We start from the raw sequence: 21,335 nt of genomic DNA, 5'->3' as shown, positions 1-21,335 counted from the left end.
CGTTCTAAAAATAACCTGAAATGTCAACATTTTCTCTGAAGTAGAATTAAGTATATGATGGATTATTTCTTATACCCCATGTAAGAGTGTTGTATTAAAGTCTCATAAAGGGGCGCCTGGGTGGCGCAGTCGGTTAAGCGTCCGACTTCAGCCAGGTCACGATCTCGCGGTCTGTGAGTTCGAGCCCCGCGTCGGGCTCTGGGCTGATGGCTCAGAGCCTGGAGCCTGTTTCCGATTCTGTGTCTCCCTCTCTCTTTGCCCCTCCCCCGTTCATGCTCTGTCTCTCTCTGTCCCAAAAATAAATAAAACGTTGAAAAAAAAAAATTAAAGTCTCATAAGGTCCCTTAAGCGGTTACAGAATGAAACCCAAAATAGCTTTATGGTGAAGTTTGATTATAAGAGAAATCTATACAAAGCAAGGAAGCAAGATATATATTAATCAAAAAGCATTTAATATTACGAAAATGTCAACTAGAGTCACTAATGCTGGATAAGAAATTAGTAGCGTTGATCCCTTATTATAATGGCATCGTTATCCATCACACACACATTTATCTAATACTTCCAAGACACTTCAATAGTAGCATTGGAGGAAAAAGATGAAATATAACATTTCTGCCCTCAATCTCATAGGGGAACAGAACTATACATAAATAAGACAGAAAGTACTGTGAGTTTCAAGGAGAGGAATATTCCAGCTTTTCTTTCTTTCTTTCTTTCTTTTTTTTTTTTTTTTTTTTTTTGGCAGTGCAGGGAGGAAGAGGGAAGAAGGTATCATAGAGAAAAATTCCATCTCAAAAGTAATTTTAGTTTGAAGTGTTTCCCAGTCTCCTCCAAATTCCCTAAGTAAGAAATTTACTGAGTGTGAAACAATGGCCAGCAATGCTATGACAACCATCTTTTATATCTAAAATCTTGTCATATAAAATTGTTGCCACAGGAAGATTACACCTGGTATTTGACTCAAACGCTTCTACCACATAGCCCTGTTATAGTCAGATACTGTCACATCTAAACATTTGTTTTTTTACTAAGGAACCAAAATATTTGTATTGAGACTAAGACACTTATTTGAATTGAATTGTATCTCTAGATCATTTGAGTAACTTTTAATAAAATTGAAGAAGCATATTACCTATAGTCACATATGAACTCAGTGAACTTTTCCTCCCAAATTCTTATATTTGAGGTATATGCCTTAGGCTCTTGTCTATTCCAGACTATTAAACTGAATATATCTATAATACAGCAAGCCATTGTGCAGATTTCAATATCGTCTGTGTAAATCATCGGGATAGTCTGACAATTCCTCAACATGAATCTGAAGGACAGCATTATAGAGAGGTACTAATATAAATAAATGGATATAAATTGGGCTGGCAGACAAAAAACCTAATAATGGTCCACACAATCACCCACAAATCCCTTTTTCACAATACATGCAAAATGATTTCTGTGGCTTGTCAAAAGGATATTCCATTTCTGCTCGAATGTCATTGAGACGGTGTGATAATTCAGTCAGGTCGTCTTCTTTGTTCTCATCAAATACTTTCAACTGAATATCAAGCTCATCATTCTCTTTTTCTTTTAGATCCTAATATACAAACACAAAACTACAGATGAGTAACAGTTTGAAAACACCATACTTTGGTAATAAAGCATAGACACTATTATTCATTTATATACACAGAAGTAATTTTATTTTTTTTTTTTTAATTTTTTTTTTCAACGTTTATTTATTTTTGGGACAGAGAGAGACAAAGCATGAACGGGGGAGGGGCAGAGAGAGAGGGAGACACAGAATCGGAAACAGGCTCCAGGCTCTGAGCCATCAGCCCATAGCCTGACGCGGGGCTCGAACTCACGGACCGTGAGATCGTGACCTGGCTGAAGTCGGACGCTTAACCGACTGCGCCACCCAGGCGCCCCCACAGAAGTAATTTTAAATATTGACCCAGGCACTTAGTTTCCGGAGAGAAAGCAAATGCACTATGTATTTTCCTATTTTAAAATTAAAGAACCTCATTATATTAATTTCATTTTCTTTTCATGACCCAGATTTTGATTATTTATATTAAAAAAATTAACAATCACTTTTACAGTTGAAAAAAAACTAATTGCTAACAATCCAATTTGAATGCTGTCATTTTTGATTAAACATACTCATCAAAGATAGCAAAAGAACTCATGAAGTTAGAATATTCACATATGCCTCTGGCAAAAAATGCAAATATAGATCAATTGTACTAATGAAGAATAAATGCAAGGATATATTCAAGCACAACAGTCCCAAGTATGGTGTAGAAAGTTGTGTAAAGAAATCTTAAGTGATATTTTGTGATTTTGAAGCAAAAAGGCATCAAGATTTTTTTTTATCAAGCTGCATGTCTAGCCTCCTCCCCCACTTTTTTTTTTTCTTGGCCTAATCACAAAATACCAACTTGGGCATCAAAGATTTGTTTTTGGAATACATTATGAGCACATGGAATACAAACCTCTGATAATTTTCAAAATAATAGTATGAACAAAATCTTTGGAAGCATGCCACACTAGAGATTGTTGGGCTTAATATATATCACCTGGAATATGTTTTAATATGTGTCCATTAAGTTGCAGCTTTCAAAACCCAAATCGATAATCACAACTGTGGATGCTCAAGGGTGATACTGAAAGTGGGACTAGGATTTCAGAGCTGAGTTTTAACTCTAAAAGGAAATGCAAGCATGGTGTATTTCAAATTAGATCAACAAAACAAAATAGGATTCATTTCTTGTTTCTACTTTTATTCATAGAACAATTATAAATGGAGATGTAATGCTATTACTAAAGCCAAATGCAAATGTATGCAGTTTACAGATTTTTTCTAATATTCACATAATTTAAATTTACATATAGAACATATGAAAATATGTATTAGTATGTTTCTATAATTTCATATAGAATAAATGACAAATAAATGCATTTACACTTAGTTTCCTCTTTAGGAATAACTTGCTTTTGGTCTAGTTTTCCACTTTTCAATCTGTTGGAATGCAAAGTTTCCTACCATTGGTGGAATGTTTTATCAGGTGATTTCAGAACTCCAGTCAGAAAAGAGCAGAAGCCAGAAATACCCAGTATGTTGGTCATTGCAGAAACAATTGTTAACACATTTTACAATATGGACTTTTCCTTATTTTTGTCTTATGTTATAACATATTGTTATGTTCCTTCTTAGAGGCTTACTATAAAACTTGAACACTTTCAAATATGTTTGAAAACAGAAAAATCTAATTTGAATACAGCCATTTAATTAGCATCAGAAATTTTATAAAACATGGAATCAATCTGATTAAATATTTTCTGTAAAAATAAGTGGCTAAATGTTTAATTGTTTTTAATTCGGACAACACATTAGTTATATAAATATAGTTCATATAGTATATGAACATATATACCACAATATTAAAACACAGATATATGGGCTTCTGAGTGGTTCAGTCAGTTAAATGACTGACTCTTGATTTAGACTCAGGTCATGGTCTTGTGGTTTGTGAGATCAAGCTCGGCTTTAGGCTCAGCAGTGACAGTGCAGAGCCTGCTTGGGATTCTCTCTCTCTGTCTGTCTCTCTCTTTCTGCCCCTCCCCCCACTCACTCACACACACACTCTCTCTCTCTTTCAAAAATATATAAATGAGGGGCGCCTGGGTGGCGCAGTCGGTTAAGCGTCCGACTTCAGCCAGGTCACGATCTCGCGGTCCGTGAGTTCGAGCCCCGCGTCAGGCTCTGGGCTGATGGCTCAGAGCCTGGAGCCTGTTTCCGATTCTGTGTCTCCCTCTCTCTCTGCCCCTCCCCCGTTCATGCTGTGTCTCTCTCTGTCCCAAAAATAAATAAAACGTTGAAAAAAAAAAAAAATTAAAAAAAAAAAATATATATATATATAAATGAACATTTAAAAATTATTAAAATATATACACATAGAAATGTGATACCTTATATTGCTTATTAATAATCTCCATTAATACAAATATATATGCATATATACATACACAAACATATATAAAACTTCCATTCAGTCAAATGTCAAACCCTGAAAAATATATCCATAAATTCATGATGAAATAAACATTTAATTAATAAAGTTTTTATAAGCACAAATATGATATCATATAAAAGGAAATGGAAATGCATCACTAAAGTTTTATATTTAAAAATATATATTATCATAACTGTACTGAATTATATTATTAATTATGTAAAATATTGTAAATATGTCCAGTTATTTCTTTAAACAGAATTGCTGTATAGATATGGAACATTTTTGACAGATTCTGTAAAACACATATTTAAGTCTCTATAACATAGTGTATTTCAAAGGAAATTCCATTTCCAGTACATGACTGATTACCAGTCAAGCAATCAAAATTGAGTCTTCAACAGAATAAGAGTTTGTTGTTTTTTTTTAAACAGAGTAAGAATGCATGATGCTTACAGACATAATTTCTTACTCTCTTGTTCCTTCACAAATCTTATTTACCTAATATTTTCTAAACTTTTTTAACTAACTGTATAGTGTGTAACAACTCACTAATCCAAATTGCTAAAGCAAATTTATGAACAGAATTTTCCATATAAATGAAGTATAAACTCCCTTTAAACACCATAATTTATCAATAGAGATGGGGGAATATTGAAAATAAATTTTTACAGAATACAATTTTTTTTGCTCAAGGATTTTATTTCAGTTTTTTTTTCAATATATGAGATTTATTGTCAAATTGGTTTCCATACAACACCCAGTGCTCATCCCAAAAGGTGCCCTCCTCAATACCCATCACCCACCCTCCCCTCCCTCCCACCCCCCATCAACCCTCAGTTTGTTCTCAGTTTTTAACAGTCTCTTATGCTTTGGCTCTCTCCCACCCTAACCTCTTTTTTTTTTTTTCCTTCCCCTCCCCCATGGGTCTCTGTTAAGTTTCTCAGGATCCACATAAGAGTGAAAACATATGGTATCTGTCTTTCTTACAGAATATAATTAAAATAATCCTTATCTTGAGGATTCTAATTATTGTATGAAAAACGTTTCACTGTACTATAATATTACAATGGTCTCAGGGGTTATTAAAACACTAAGAATCATTCTCTCTAACACTTAATGATTACAGATGTGTTTTTTTTTAAGTTTTTATTTGAATTCCAGTAAGTTAACATACAGTGTAATATTAGTTTCAGGTGTACAATACATGGATTCAACATGTTCATACAACCAGATAGGCTTGTGATAATTTTTTATTCATGGACCAACAATTTGAATTAGCCTTAGCCACATCTAATTTGCTGTTTTGAATATGATACATTCTAGAAAATTACGGAGCTCCTCCTGTTAGAATGGTGTATAAAGTAACAATAAACAGGAAAAAAAGTGAGGATTTTAAAAACTCTCCTATGAATACATTATTAAGCTTCCATGCATGTGTACAGATGTTTAATATTAACAAAGTTCTAGAAGTTTAAGCTTAAATATTTAGGAAATTAGATATTGAGTCAATTAGATAATTGACATAATTAGGTACATCTAATGTACATTAAAGTATGACAATTCAGACCTTTGTTCCAAATGTGATGAAAAAACTACAAGAACAACATCAGTGGTGAAATCTATGGTATTAAAGAAAGAATATCTAACCTTCTGGGTCTATCTTTCTGGATTCTGATTCTCATATATAAGAAATACCTAGGGAGGGTTTATTTTTCTTTTCAAACCAAACATCTCTGCCTTACCCCCAATGAGATTTTGATAGATTATCTTTAGGGGTACATGTTCAAATTCTTTAGTTGATGACCTGGGCTGTATTTAATCATATATCACGCCATTGTCTTAGAAAAAAAATTGAGAATCCTTGTTTGTTGCTTTCCAAAACTTTAGGAGGCAGAAACATGACACTTTCTTCTTTTCTCTTGCTGAGGAAACAACTGAGATCTAGGAATCAGGACATACTGAAGAGATGTGACACTTAAAGAAAAATCTAACTGGATACATATATTAGGAATGCATATATTAAGAAGTACATGTTGCCACAAAAGGCTTAAGCTTAGAATCACTGATGCAAAATCCTCATTGTCAGTGTAAACAAGTGAGTAACATACCATGAGACCACTGAACCCAGCAAAGATGAACACACCAGAGAAAAGTAAAAAAGGACAAGAGTTACCATCCATACCCTTTCTGAAAACAGAACTTAAATAAACTGAGAGTCACAGTTTTCTCAATCAGATATTCAGTAGTATAAGGCAGAAAATGAATATTCAATTATAATAGATACAGGGAAATAAAATATAGAAGAATAATAGCAACAACTAATGCAAAAAATGTGGCATATTAGTAAATGAGCAGAGGATGTTAATGAGCCCTTGTAGCCAGAAAATGTCCAAAGACATTATTACTCCCTTAGAAACAGAGGACCAGCCCAGTGAGGACAAGCATGGAAGCCAACATCTCAAAAGCCACACTAGAATCAAGACTTTAACATTATCTGTAGCTACCTAAGCCCACAGACTTTTCATGAGGAAAGATTTGTGACAGCATAAGAATGCGGGTTACACACACCATAACTAGTGGATGTGCCTAAGTTACCTGCATAGTGAACCTCAATATAAGTCACTTAAAATGTTGTTTTGATTACCTGCAATCAACTCCTTCCTTTTTAAAGTCATGGGTTAAAGGACCATTCAAAGTAGAACTGAACTTTTCTAAAACCAGATACACCAAAGCATACATCTTATCAAAATGGGTTTCAGTAGACCCAAGTCTATGGTACATTTTATGATGATGAATTCCAACTACTTTCAGTTAAGATTAACAGAGCACGAGTTACAGATGCATGCTACACACTCATTCTTCACCATGAAATGTCCCTTATTTTGGTATTTCTAGTACTTTAAGTATTATATGCATTTATATAACATATATATAATATGTACACATATATATATATATATATATTTGTGTATATGCGTACATATGATATATATTTACTCCCTTTTGCTTCTTTTTTCTCAGGTGTGAGACTAGTGAGTTTAAACAATTGTCTTTTAACAATGCCATGTTTAAACAAAATCCCTCTTCAGTTAACATATTAGACAAAATAAAAAATCACATTAGTTGTATTTGTGCTTATAAGTGTACTTTATCTCAGATCAAGCTGTAAAGTTATTTCAAAAATGTTAATTATTGCATATATTCATATTCAATTTAAGGAATTATTTTTAAGAAAAGTTCCTACAGCATTGTAACAAGAATACCATTCTTAGGAAATGTGTCTAGAATATACGAATCCAAATTCTATACATACTTAATGCTGAATATAAACGATATCAATCTAAGTTCAAAGAGGAAAGCAAAAACTTTTAAATGAAAATTGAGGCTGCAGAAAAAGAAAAAGCAGCAGTCTTTTATGTTCTCAGTATTCAAATTCAAAGAAAAGAAATTCCCTTTCGACTTTGAGAAAACAAAACAAAACAACAACAAAAAAACCACCCACATCACTCTGGATACATTAGCTGAATTCTGAATCATAAGTTGTATAGAGAGACTGACATTACTGCAATATAGAAAAGCTTACAAAATATCTAATGCTTTACAAAAGCAAATAGAACAAAGTACATTTATTTACTCTGCTGCAAATACTTTTGTCCAATGAGAGAAAAACATTAAAGTTCATTAGCATAATAAATGTGTATACACAACTTACTGGTAACATTGTTTTTAGTCCTGAACGCAGGAATTCATTCCTTAAATGTATTCTAAAATCAAGCTCATAGGGTGAAGTGACAAGGGCATTTATAAACTGCATGCAGGCCACCTGCAATTAGAAAGCAAATTTTGTTATTTTTTTTCATTAAGGGAATATTTACTTACTGCATTCAGATCATTATTTTTCCATTAGCTAAAGGCATACATACATATACTATAAAAAGAAATGTAAATTTTTACATAAGTATAAGGATGATTTAGTATAAACAACAAAATTAACAATTAAGTTTCTAATGTCCAGAATAATTTTAACAAAAATATGGATGGCCAAGTATTGCTATGTTTTGCCAAACAATATGAAGGAATATTGAATTCTCTCTGAGAAGCTCAAAGTTCCAAAAGTCTGCATATATAGCCCTTTAAAAGATCATGAAATGTATCTTTCATACCCAGCTGTCCTCAGAGTGCACTTGGCCTCAATTCTATATGGTTATAAACACTGTTCTAAAATAAATCAAATAATGTACCCTGGTATTACACAGGGAACAGTGATAACTTGGAGCTATTATATTGATTTATACTCTCTCCATCTATCATTGGGATACACTTGCAAAAAATATAAAGTTTTAAAATATATGATTAAGAGGAATTAATTTACTGTGTATAAAAATGAATGCAAGTAAATTAAGATCAACTAGAAGGCACTGTGACACCAATGCCAAAGTGCATTGCATGACAAATAGAAGTGTTTGTTTTTAAATGAAGGTGATTCCTTAATTATATTAACACTGTAAAGAAGGTTTGGTTTTTCTTACCTTCTAATATTGAGGTTCCCTACTATAAAGGGGACTTACTTTCTGGTAATTGCAAGCTAGAAGGGAATCAACAAAGTGCTAATTGTCAGTTGATCCATACTTTTTGGGGAATGCTGCTCAAGTTTACGGCAACTAGATAATAGTTTAAGTGATGAGCTGCACATTTAAATTGATCATTCTTTTTTTTTTTTTTAAGTTGATTTCTTTATTTTGAGGAGAGAGAGAGACAGAGAGAGCAAGTGGGGGAAGGGCAGAGAGAGAGGGAGAGAGAATCCCAAGCAGGCTCTGTGCTGACAGAGACTCAACCAGGGACTCGAATTCACAAACCACGAGATCATGACCAGAGCCAAAACCAAGTCAGACGCTTAACTGACTGAGCCACCCAGGCGCCCCTAAATTGATTATTTTTAAAGTATGCAGTGAGTGCACTGTACAGTGTCAAAGAGTTGATTGCCAGAGAACTCCTGGAAAACCAGATTTGGTAAAGATGTCAAGTATATATACAAGCATATATAGGAGACACAAATAAATAATAGTATGAGAAAAACAGATAAGCAAAAGAAAATATTTCAAATGTATTTTGACTTGACCTATCCCACCTATCATTTTAATAGTTATTTTTCAAGTAGAAAGAAAATATTAAAAGGTTTAAAAGTACAGTTCCTTTAAATATTTCTTTATTAAAAATAAAGTATTCCTTTCATTTTTACATATGTACCTTAGCCATTTAAGCTGTTTTTAGGGAGAATAGTCCATCCACTTCACATCCAGGTTCAAAAATAAAAAGTTGTATGTTTTAAAGGGGATGACTAAAGTTGTTTCTACCATTACTAAATATCTAAATGGCAACTGAACAATGTAGTCCAACTCCTATGAATGCTCAAATGTCAATATAAAACACTTAGACAATTGATTAAAAATACTTGCTTTATCGTAAAAGACATTTCAAATAAGTTATTATGATATATATGCCTTAATGGACTAGTTAACCTTCTTACTTACAATAAGAAAATATGTAAGTCTTTATATAGTTTCCATAGGATGGGATAAAAGTTTGCATACTGTACATATTATTAAATATATTATCATTGCATGTGCTTGAATGATCCTTGTTATGTTACAACTATGACATGACCAAACAAGCCAAAGTACAGGTCTAATCCAAAATTAATAGAGAGAAAAGTTGCCATCTGCTAGGACTGTTTTTGCCAGAAGAAATTCTAGCTTAATGGCTTGTATTAATACCCTACAAGAGAACATTTCAATAAGAAACAAGGTAATGAGTCTTGGAATTGTACCTTTATACAAATAAAAGTATTTAGATCAGGAGATGATAAAAATAGTAAAAATCAATAAAATTAATGAATATATCAACATAAAAATACCTTTACATTTAATAAGACAAATACTGCAATACTATAAAATACTTTACATGTGATGTATAACTGAATGCTAAAAAAGAAGTGGCATTGAGGGGAACCTGGGTGGCTCAGTTGGTTAAGCACTGACTTCGGCTCAGATCATGATCTTGCAATTCTTGAGTTTGAGCCCCGCATCAGACTCTGTGCTGACAGCTCGGGGCCTGAAGCCTGCTTTGGATTCTGTGACTCCCTCTCTCTGCCCTTCCCCTGCTTGTGCTCGGTCTCTCTGTCTCTCTGCCTCTCTCTCAAAAATAAATAAGTTTTTAAAAAATGTTAAAAAAAGAAGTTGCATTCATTGACTATAAAATAATTAGAAGACAAACAAAATAGGTAGGAGACACTTTGAAGTCAGCAATTTAAAGAAATAATGGCACTGGTTTATCAATGTACTATTTATTGTTTATCAAATTCTAATAGACATATAATTAAATATAAATAACATAAGGAGAATAGTCATACCATCATGTCATTTTCCAACATATTCTGTTACAGTGATTCCCTCTTATAAAAACATTTATAGTGTATAAGGGGCCCCTGGGTGGCGCAGTCGGTTCAGCGTCCGACTTCAGCCAGGTCACGATCTCGCGGTCCGTGAGTTCGAGCCCCGCGTCGGGCTCTGGGCTGATGGCTCAGAGCCTGGAGCCTGTTTCCGATTCTGTGTCTCCCTCTCTCTCTGCCCCTCCCCCGTTCATGCTCTGTCTCTCTCTGTCCCAAAAATAAATAAACGTTGAAAAAAAAATTAAAAAAAAAAAAAACATTTATAGTGTATGAATGTGAAGAACAAAAAAATCATCTTAAATATGTCTATATCTTTATGTTACTATGTAATTACTGCCCTTTTTAGAGGACATAACAAAATCAATCCAAAACCAAAATAATTGTCACTATTTACAAATACAAAATTAAATTTTAAAAATAGAATTCGTTTCAATGCCAGAATATATTATTACTTAAATATAAACACGAAACAGCCATTATGTAGATTCTGAATAATTAAATACAGAACCCTAAACTATTATCATTAGTATTATTCTTTTAAAAAAAATAAATTTGAAAGCACATTTATTTATATATTTTTTAATTTTTATTGTTGAGAGAGAGAGAAAGAGAGAGAGAGAGAGAGAGGGAGGGAGAGGGGAGGGGCAGAAAGAGAGGGAGACACAGAATCTGAAGCAGGCTCCAGGCTCTGAACTGTCAGCACAGAGCTCAATGCTGGGCTCAAACTCACTAATATATCATGACGTAAGCCAAAGTCGGACACTTAACAGACAGACGCACCTGGCGCCCCTGTTCTTATTATTAATTACCAAACAATATAGAGACTTTATATAATTCACCATTTAATGCCTTCCTCATAAAAACCATTCAACATAAGTGTTACTATTATTCTTAATTCACAGATGATGAAGCTGAGGTTCAAAGCAGGTAACTTATACAAGGTCAGACAGCAAGGAGAAAACTCATGATTCTAAACCATATCATTTTATTTCAAATACAGAATAATTTCCAGCACATTCAAATGCCTCATTAATTCCATTCATAGATTCACACAAAAAAAGATTTTAAGGATGGGTAATATAATAAAATTTAACTATTGCATCGTTTAATATACTGGAAATATCTAGCTTTGAAACTATTAATTAGAAAGCATACAATTATTTTAATAATATATCGTCTAGTATAGAAAGTACTTATCATGTAAGTCAATTATACCTCAATTTTAAAGAAAACAAAACAATGTGGTTATCAAAATGCATAATAAATTACAAACAAAAAAAAAGAGGAAAGGTAGAAAACAGTTCCCAGAATGTGTTATATTCCACTATATATGTGTATATGTGTATATATGTATATGTGTGTATACATATATATACATCCTGAACAATGAAGTATGGGTAGCATCCCATCATCCAAAATAATGGTCTCCACTTTCCTTTACTTCCTGCCACGCCACTCCCTATTCAGCATACATTTGCATACAGATACAAACACACACACACACACACACACACACACACACACACACACAGAGGCTAGAAATAGGCTATTCAATATGGGGCCACCAGTCACAATTTAAATTTAGTTTAGTTACAATTAAATAACATTTAAAATTCAGATGCTCAGTCACACTAGCAACGGTTCAAGTGTTCAAAAGCCATATGTGTCTACTGGCTACCACACTGGATGGCATGAATGAAGGAAAATGCAGAAACTTTGACTAGATAGCATTGCACTAGAGGCTTTAAGGAAAAAGTCTTCTGCCTAATATCTAAAACCTAAGCTCCAAAGAAGTACAAAACTCATTCCCAAATAATGATAGTTTCAGAATTGGTATGTTGAACTTCCAAGCGTATAAATCTTTAAGATCATGATTGAACTATATTGTCTGCTTATAAGGCAAAATCAATCTGCTTAAAAAAAAATCCAACCCCAGAGATGCAAAATAAAGAATATGTGATTTTAAAGCAGAGAGACTGCCTAAAAATGCCAAATACTCTGTTCTGATGTGTTCCTTTAAAGATAAAGAAACTGAAAACCTAGAAATACTAGATGATTCGCCCAAGATCATGCAGCTAATAAAAAGCCATGAAGACTGAACTAGAACTCATGTCTCATGACTGTTTGGGATTCTTTGTACAACACTACAATGCACAAATCTGGCATTGCTGAATAGCATTTTTCCTTACACTGGGAAGAAAAGCAAGTACCCTTGAACTGAATATCACAAAGTCCATTTTTCCAGATTCTTTCTGTTGCTTAGTTTCTTTATAATACGTCTAAGTTTCAAAATGGTCTGCCATATCTGTTTTAAATATAGCTTCCACAAGAATTAAAATTTAAACGTCACAGTAAATCAGCAAATTTTGTCCATTATTAATAAATATGGTAGGATAGGACCAAAATTCTGATTCTTAACCACTAAAACAGTTTCTTTATTTGTACTTCAGGGGTCTCCTTTTCTACATGATAAATATGCTGCCAAATAAATGCATGAATATGTATAGATAAAAACCACCAACTCTGCATGTGATAAAGATCCAATAATTTGTACCATGTATAATTATATGCTAAACTGAATTACTATCAGTTTTTCCATCACATTAGGATTATTCCTTTACTATAATAGTATATTTTCTTTCTACAATAATGGTCTACATCCTTTAGTCACAAGATGCTACTGTCTTCATCCTGCGGTATGGGATGTGATACAGAGTGTGAAATATCACAAAAGAGATTATAAACTTTGTAAAGGCAAGTTCTGCATTCATTTAGGATTTTCTGTTTAACCTCTAATTGCCCTCAATACAATGATTAAAATATAATGGGTGAATGGTAATGAGATATCTCAAATTTTAATAGCATGAGACACAGCAATACAAAAAAAAATGTATTCCATTTCTTACCAAAGTGGTAGAGAGGGGAACTATTTTAACATGAAATATCCTCACAAAATTATTGGAAAAATGCTACAAACTTTTATTTAACTTACCAGGTCTGAAAACTATACAAGCATCTATCTCTCTGTTTGATCACAATTCAAAGAGCTATGGAGTACAATAATTGCCAACTCTAGGGCATTCTCAGACAGATTATCCATATTGCCACTAGCTGTGACAAAGTGTGCTTTTAAAATTTTATTGACACGGTCACACACTTGACCTTATTAAGTACTTTGTTGACATTAACAAGGTCTTTCTTTATCTTACCCCAGCAAGAGTTAGGAAAAAAGATGGTTTAAGTCAAATAAGTACAAAACAAGAAAGATACAAATGTACAGAGCAAGTTAATTAAATCAGGAAATGGAGAAAAAGTCCAGGCAGATGAAGCCATGTACAAAGGTATGGAGGTAGAAGGAAAAAACAGCATAAAATGTTCAGGATTCTGAGCACACTGTGACTGGACCAAAACATATAAGTAGAATAGTGGTGAAGTATAAGTAGAAGAGTGGTGAAATATGAGGCTACAGATATGATGATGTATTTTGATGATGATGATGATGAAGTATTTTGTGTGTACTAAGACTACATTTTAATCCTAGAGGTTACAGGAAGATCTTGTTGGATTTTGAGCAGTGATATGACAAGAACTGTACTTCAAAACTATAACTCTGTGGAAGATGATTTAAAAGGGGTTGGAATAAAAGGTAGAAGATATTTAAGAGTCCAGAAAAATGGCAAAATGGTGAGATGTGACAATGAACTGAAATACACAAATGGCAGCAGAGGTGGAGGGGAAGGGATACCAATGAAGGAAAGAACAACACTAAGGAAGTAGAGTTTGTAGGATTTGGTGACTGAAGGAATGGTGAATGGAGAAGAATAGATTCAAAGATGACTATAGTGTTTCTGGTTTATACTACCCAGTGGATAATGCTAAGGTAACCAGGATTGAGAATACAAAAGAAAGGCAGGTTAAGATTGGAGAGAGGATTAGAGTAGGAAGGAGAAGGATGAAGAATAGGCAGGTAAGTAGCATTAAGGACAATATTGAATTTGAAATTCAGCCAAGAGGCAGCTGACCATATGGGGGGTCTGTCTGAGTCAGTAGAATTTGGAAAAGAAGAGTTCAGAGAAATTCATCATATAGAAGTACTAGATGCAAGTCATAAGGATGGATAAGGCTGTCCAAGGACAATGTACAGAATGAGCAATGCAATGAACCAAAGCAAAGGACCAAAGAAGTGAGAATTAAGCTCTTAGGAAGCAGTATATTTTAGGGCCAAATATACAGACAGAAGATTTAAAAGATTTAAAAATATAAGAGACAAAACAAGGAGAGGTTAGTATTATGGAAATTGTGGAACGAGAGAACTTTGATAGGAATAATCAATAGTGTCAAATGGTGCTGAAGACGCCAATATGACAACTTAAAAAGTGTCTTGCTTTTTATATAATGGAGGTCACTAGTGACCCTCCATGACACAAAAAAGATATATTTGACAATTAATCATCTTTGAAATAGACATAAAAGGAAAGACATCCTTTAAGTCAGAAGTTACTTTTATATGAACTTGAAAAATGACTACATTGTATAAATATATCTATACAGCCCCCCCATTATACTAAGTCCACTCTAAAAACGATAGTAATATAAAACTGTCAATAAATAGAACAAGTTTCCTAAGTGCTAGCAGGTATTCATTCAACACCTAATATTTAACACATTCATTTACTTTTCCACAAATTTTCTCCTTATTCATAAGCTGTAGCACCTTGTTTTATTATAAATTTACCTGTACTCACAAATGATAAATGATTTATCCAAGGCTACATCCTCCGTGTGATGGCATGAGTGCACTAATAGCTAATTTACAAGTATGCTTAGAGTAAAATCTGAAGACTTGTGAACCACTATGAAAAAAATCAATGTACAAAGAATCAGTCCATATATCTGAGGGTTTGTCTATGTAAGCATGAACATTTGTTTTTGCACAGAACTCTTTCTGAAATGAATTAGATAATTCCTACATTCTTAAACAAAATATCCTAGATATAATTATATAATTATTTTCTTGCTGCCTCAGGGGTGTGATTGAATATGTGAGTTAGTGAGCTATGATGTAACACAGAGATGCCTGCAGGAGCTACTGAGGTGTGTAGGGCTACTTGCTTAGTTTTAATAAGGTGAGGTACTGTGTAGTGGTTAAGATCATGTACTTTGGAGCCACACTCCCTAGTGTCTAATCTGGACTTTTGCTCCTAATCACATTGTGGCCCTTGGAAAGTTATCTAACTTCTACGAGCCTGTTTCCTCATATATAAAATGGGGATACTACTATCTTTCTCCTAGAATTGCTGTGAGGTTTAAAACGAGGTAATGTGTAAAGTATTAGAACATGGGTATGTGATGTATACATGCTATCTTTAATTTCTTATTTTTATGATGTCTCTAAGATATCCAGTTAAGCATTTGGACATGTAAGTTTGAAAAGAGAGAGAGAGATGAGATGGACTTATAATTCTGGGGAATCACTAGAATATAGCTGGATGCTAAAGCTAGAGAAACAATTGAGAACGTTCATGAGAAAAATAAAATACATATGTATGCATACAAGTGTATATATATAAATGTACAGATATATGTGTAAACAAAAGTGATAATATAAAAGGGCCAAAGATAGAACAGAGAGAAAAAAAATACCCAAGAAAAAGAGGAGAAACACATGAAAAAGAGACAAAGCAGTTAAAGTAGTCAGAGAGCAAGGAGAGAATGGGGACCATAAAGCCAAAGGCAGTAAAATTTTCAAGGAGGGAGGCGATTAATATTGCCAAATGATGAGGATTAGAAAAAGGCCATTGGATTTTGAAATTAGAAGATCACTGTTGATCTTTTTAATAACTTTGAAAATCCTAAGTTGTAAAAGGAAATTTAGGAAACAGAAAACAAGTACAGATGATTCTTTTAGAGACTGAGACTATGAAATAAAAAAAGGAAGGAGAGAGGTTGGTTCAAAGAACAAGTAAGATCAAAAGTATTGCAGTATGGGTAAGAACTAAGAATGCTACTTAGCTGAAGGGAAGTCAGTGAAGAGAGAGCATATGAAGATATATGACTTACTGTCTCTCTGTTTCTTGAACTATTGCAGATTATGAAAATCCTATCATAAGTACAAAATTTCCGTTTAAAGATGACCTTGAAAACTTCTATGGGAAGTAAATAACCTGTTTTAAAATCCACCAAAAAAAAGAGAAAAATGTACACAATTGTTATTTAAAAATAAAATTAGTGCTGTATTTTAACAGAATTACTTCCTGCGACTATAATAACATTTTGAGAAGTCTCAGGGTACTACAGAAATAGAAAATGTAATTCTATTACATTTAAAATACAGCACTAATTATAATTTTTAAACAATAAGTTTAAACTTTTGTGTTTCATTCTGTATTCTGAAAATATTTTTGAAATTTTAGATGAAATTTTTTTCATTGACATGAAATAGTTCAAATAAAAAAAAACCCAATTCATAATTTGTGTAAGAGTGATAGGCTTTGCATATAACAAATTACTAATTTTTGTAGCTCATCAAACTAGGAAATTTCAGGGGCACCTGGATAGCTCACTTGGTTAAGTGTCTGACTCTTGATTTCCACTCAGGTCATGATTTCATGGTTTGTTAAGTTTGAGCCCTGTGTCAGGCTCCGCACTGACAGCATGGAGCCTGCTTAGGATTCTCTCTTTCCCTCTCTCTGCCCCTACCTTGTTCATGCTCTCTCTCTCAAAATAAATTTTAAAAACTTAAAAAATATTTTTAAAAGGAAGAAAATGCAGTATACAAATGATTCATCACAAAGACCTGGCTTCAAATTACATCTCCACACTTCAATAGCTGTGTGATTTTGAGTGACTGATTTGAGTAAGTAATGAAGACATTGAATGTATCTAAAACACTTATTTCTCCTATACATACATTGTGAGACAAGTACAAACTCCTATATATGACTGAATGCCAGTGATATTTAGTTAGGTAAGCCCAACTAAAGAAACAAGAACAAAGATTTCAAGAAGTCATCTAAAATGTACAGTTTTCAGGGGAACTTAAGAGGCTTATTTGGTTGAGCATCCAACTCTTGAATTTGGCTCAGGTCATGATCTCACGGTCATGAAATGGAGCCCCACGTTGGGCTCCATGCTGAGCATGAAGCCTACTTAAGATTCACTTTCTCTCTCCCTCTCCCCTACTTGCTGTGTCTCTAAAAGAAAAAAAGTACAGTTTTCAAATCTTTCAAATCTTTTCAAATATTTCAGTAGAGATATTAAAAATTTTGAGAGAGGGGCGCCTGGGTGGCTCAGTCGGTTAAGCGTCCTCCTTCGGCTCAGGTCATGATCTTGCAGTTCATGAGTTCGAGCCCTGCATCAGGCTCCATGCTCACAGCTTGGAGCCTGGAGCTTGCTTTGGATTCTGTGTCTCCCTCTCTCTCTGCTTCTCCCCTGCTTGCATTCTGTCTCTGTCTCTGTCTCTCTCAAAAATAAATAAACATTTGAAAAAAAGTGACAGAATTTTTATATAATGTACAGTATATAAGTATATATATTATATAATAAGTATATTATAATATATAATAAGAAGTATATTTTAAAAAGGAAAGCAGAATGAAATATCCCAATTATTTAAAATGTAATACATTGGACATAAAAGGCACACCATAAAAGTTTACCCAAAATGATAATCATAGTTAGAGAAAAAACAACTAACCAAGATCCTTAAATATTTAAAGAGAGATTATAGTTTTGTAACACTACAGTATTCTCTTTGACAAGCCAATTCATCTATCTGCTGTAGTTTCAAACCCTGGCAAAAAAAAAAAAGATACTAATAATTTATAGCACAATAAAAAATTAAAAAATGATAAAATAAATTGTTTTACATTAGATAAGAAATTTTAACATTTAAACACTCCCTACTAAATAATTTGATAAAATTAAATGTGTAACCATCTTCTCTTTGTTGAATGATACTACAGTAGTTTAAAAATTAATTCAGAAAAAGATCACCATGGTGCATTAAATGGTAAACAGTGTCTAAAAGAAAGAGATGAGCATCAAAGACCAAAAACCCTGATGTCAAATTCTAAGTCTGCCACTTACAAGCTGTATCAGCATAGATAAGTTATCTAGTCTCAATAAGCCTATTCATCTCATAAACAAAATGGACATGATAATAAGGCCTACACAGCTCAGTTGTTATGAGAATTAAATCAGATAATTTATGTAAATTAAAATTCTTAGTCCATGATCTCACACAATAAATATGGTCAATAAATATGACTTCTCATCACTCAATAACAAAGTTATCTTTCATAAAATGGGTCTATTCCTGAAACCATCTAAGAAAAAATAGTGAGTTTTGTCATTTTCTAAATAAGACATTTAGTCTCAGTATATACAGGGCTATCAGATAGACCCTGACCAAAGAGTTGTAATTCACCCCCCCCCTCAACATTCTGGTGAATCAGATATCTGAATGTTGTGTGAATGACATAAAGAGAGATATGCTTAGTTTTCCTAAATTTCTACAATAAGCCCACAGACTTCATCAACTTAGGATAATAGCATTGTCTGAATTGTTGCCCTATTACACTTGATTATTGCTAAAGCTTTAATTTCAATGGTTTATTTTATTTTTTAATGTTTATTTATTTTGAGAGAGAGAGAGAGAGAGAGAGAGCAGGAAAGAGGCAGAGAGAGGAAGAGAGAGAGAATCCCAAGCAGGCTCTGCACTGCCAGCACAGAGCCTGATGGAGGGCTCAAACCCACAAACCGAGAGATCACAACCTGAGCTGAAACCAAGAGTCAGATGCTTAAACAACTGAGCCACACAAGTACCCCAATGGTTTATTTTCTTATTTACTAACTTTCTTCCAAATATTAATGATAATCATACTCACCATATTATAATAACTTGAAGTAGTTTTCCTAATTTTAAACAAATTGTTACTCTCACAGACAAAATTTCTAGCTTTTATAAATGACCAAGCAACAGGAAGAATTTAATTTTTATGTTCCATTCTATTTAAATACTAGAAAGAATGGAGTTGGCATCATACAAAATGAGTACTTTAAATATAACCCCAGAAGCCGTTGAAGACAAAATGAACTCACCTGTAATTGCAAAGCTTCGTGATTTTCTAATCCTTCCACAATAGGTGAAAATCGTTCCCTATTATTTCTTTCTGCTGCTGTAGTTATTGCCCCTAAAAGTTTATCAAGACTACACACACACACACACACACACACACACAGAAAAAAAATAGAAATGAGAAATCCATCTTATACATACATTATGATATGGGTTATCTTTCAGTCTTCCCTATTTCCTTTCTAGCACTTGATGTTTATAAAGACCACCACAATTTAAGAGTTGTGTTCCTTCCTATCCACATATTTCTACAAGTCAAATATTGATAGTTTTAAATAATTTTGGGCCATCAAAATGAAAATTCAATTAAAAACTTTAGGAAAATAAATTTTCTAGGTTATAATTTTTAAAAGATCCTTAGTTGATAAACAGTGAAATTTAAAATTTCAGGTTTTGATATTTCATGCGTCAACATGATTATTAATAATCATTTAGGTATAATATGGCATATACAATATTAAAACCTTATAATAAAGTGCTGGAAAGAGCAAATACATTTAAAAGAATTGAAAACATCAACAATCTTTGAAAATGGGAACAAGAAACAAAAACTAAAAGAGAAAAGCTAGGTAACTAGAAAAGCATCTATAATTACCTAGCACAAGAGAATTATTTACCGGAAGAAAATTATTGGAAACTATCACTATACAGTGTCTGAATCAAATTAACCTCCCTGGAGTATACTATGCTTATCGAACTATAGTTATAATTATAAAACATATACCAGAATAGATTATATTATAGGAATTAAATACTGAAAACCCAATTGACAAGAAAAATATTGTTTACTCATATATAAACGAATTTTTCCATGAAACCTAAGGAAACCTTACTTTTGTATATGTTATTTCATTCTTTGCTCTGAGATAAGACTTAATGCTCTATGATAATATTTTTGGTTAGTGTTTGTCTTTTGTTTCTAAGTACACTAAGCAGCATTAAGCAAGATCTCATTTTATTCTAACATGTATGAAAAAGCCAATGTATTACAATATTCTTAAGTCTTTTCATGGCCCTGTTCTGATTCAAACAGAAATTATTACTGTCACACGAAATGTTCAGAAGAAATATTTTAGTTCATGTCCGTAAGAGGATACTTTATCCTTTATCACAATGGTTCCTTACTAACTGGGCTTGTTAATGACATCAAATCTGAAATTTTTCTTCTCAGTCAATATTATTTCCATAGGAAGGTATGATCTAATGTACATTCAGCAATGACTTGTTAAAATTAACACATACATGCTCTCTGAATAATTACAATCTTTTTTGTTCTTTCTGTTTAACAGGTTTACTTCACTCTATGCATAACTACTTCATCTTTTCATTTATCATAGGCAAATAAAGTAAAATACCACTTTAAATAAAATCATAGTACAAAATAAAAGCATCTGGTCAATTCAGTGGGTTAAGGAAGTCAAATTTTTTGATAGGCACATGTAGAGGATATTTGTGTATGTGTGTGTATGTATTTAGCCATATTTGCTCTCTGATTTTTCCCCACTTTTATAATGATTGCTTTACCTTCAGCTAGATAAAATTCTATTTATTCAATATGAATCCAACTTTGAAGAATTTCCCACTAGAATTCTATTTAAAATCTCTGTCAAAAAATTTTAGGGGCGCCTGGGTGGCTCAGTCGGTTGGGCGGCCGACTTCGGCTCAGGTCATGATCTCGCGGTCTGTGAGTTCAAGCCCTGCATCGAGCTCTGTGCTCACAGCTCGGAGC

At 33.1% G+C, this 21,335-nt stretch overlaps 1 protein-coding gene across 5 annotated transcripts in view; it reads right to left on the bottom strand.

The window, feature by feature from the left end:
- Positions 1 to 21,335, bottom strand: part of DIAPH2 (diaphanous related formin 2) — a 995,484-nt gene that overhangs the window by 726,853 nt on the left and 247,296 nt on the right. For all 5 annotated transcript variants that reach the window (XM_045470691.1, XM_045470696.1, XM_045470695.1 and 2 more), the window contains 3 exons: positions 19,570 to 19,678; positions 7,732 to 7,842; positions 1,476 to 1,594 (listed from right to left, as the gene is read on the bottom strand). In XM_045470691.1, coding sequence (XP_045326647.1) covers positions 1,476 to 1,594; positions 7,732 to 7,842; positions 19,570 to 19,678 — 339 coding nt within the window. The remainder of the gene's footprint in view (positions 1 to 1,475; positions 1,595 to 7,731; positions 7,843 to 19,569; positions 19,679 to 21,335) is intronic.

Source organism: Leopardus geoffroyi, chromosome X (assembly GCF_018350155.1).
Source record: "Leopardus geoffroyi isolate Oge1 chromosome X, O.geoffroyi_Oge1_pat1.0, whole genome shotgun sequence".
Taxonomy (NCBI): Eukaryota; Metazoa; Chordata; class Mammalia; order Carnivora; family Felidae; genus Leopardus; species Leopardus geoffroyi.
This window is presented reverse-complemented; position numbering and strand designations above follow the sequence as displayed.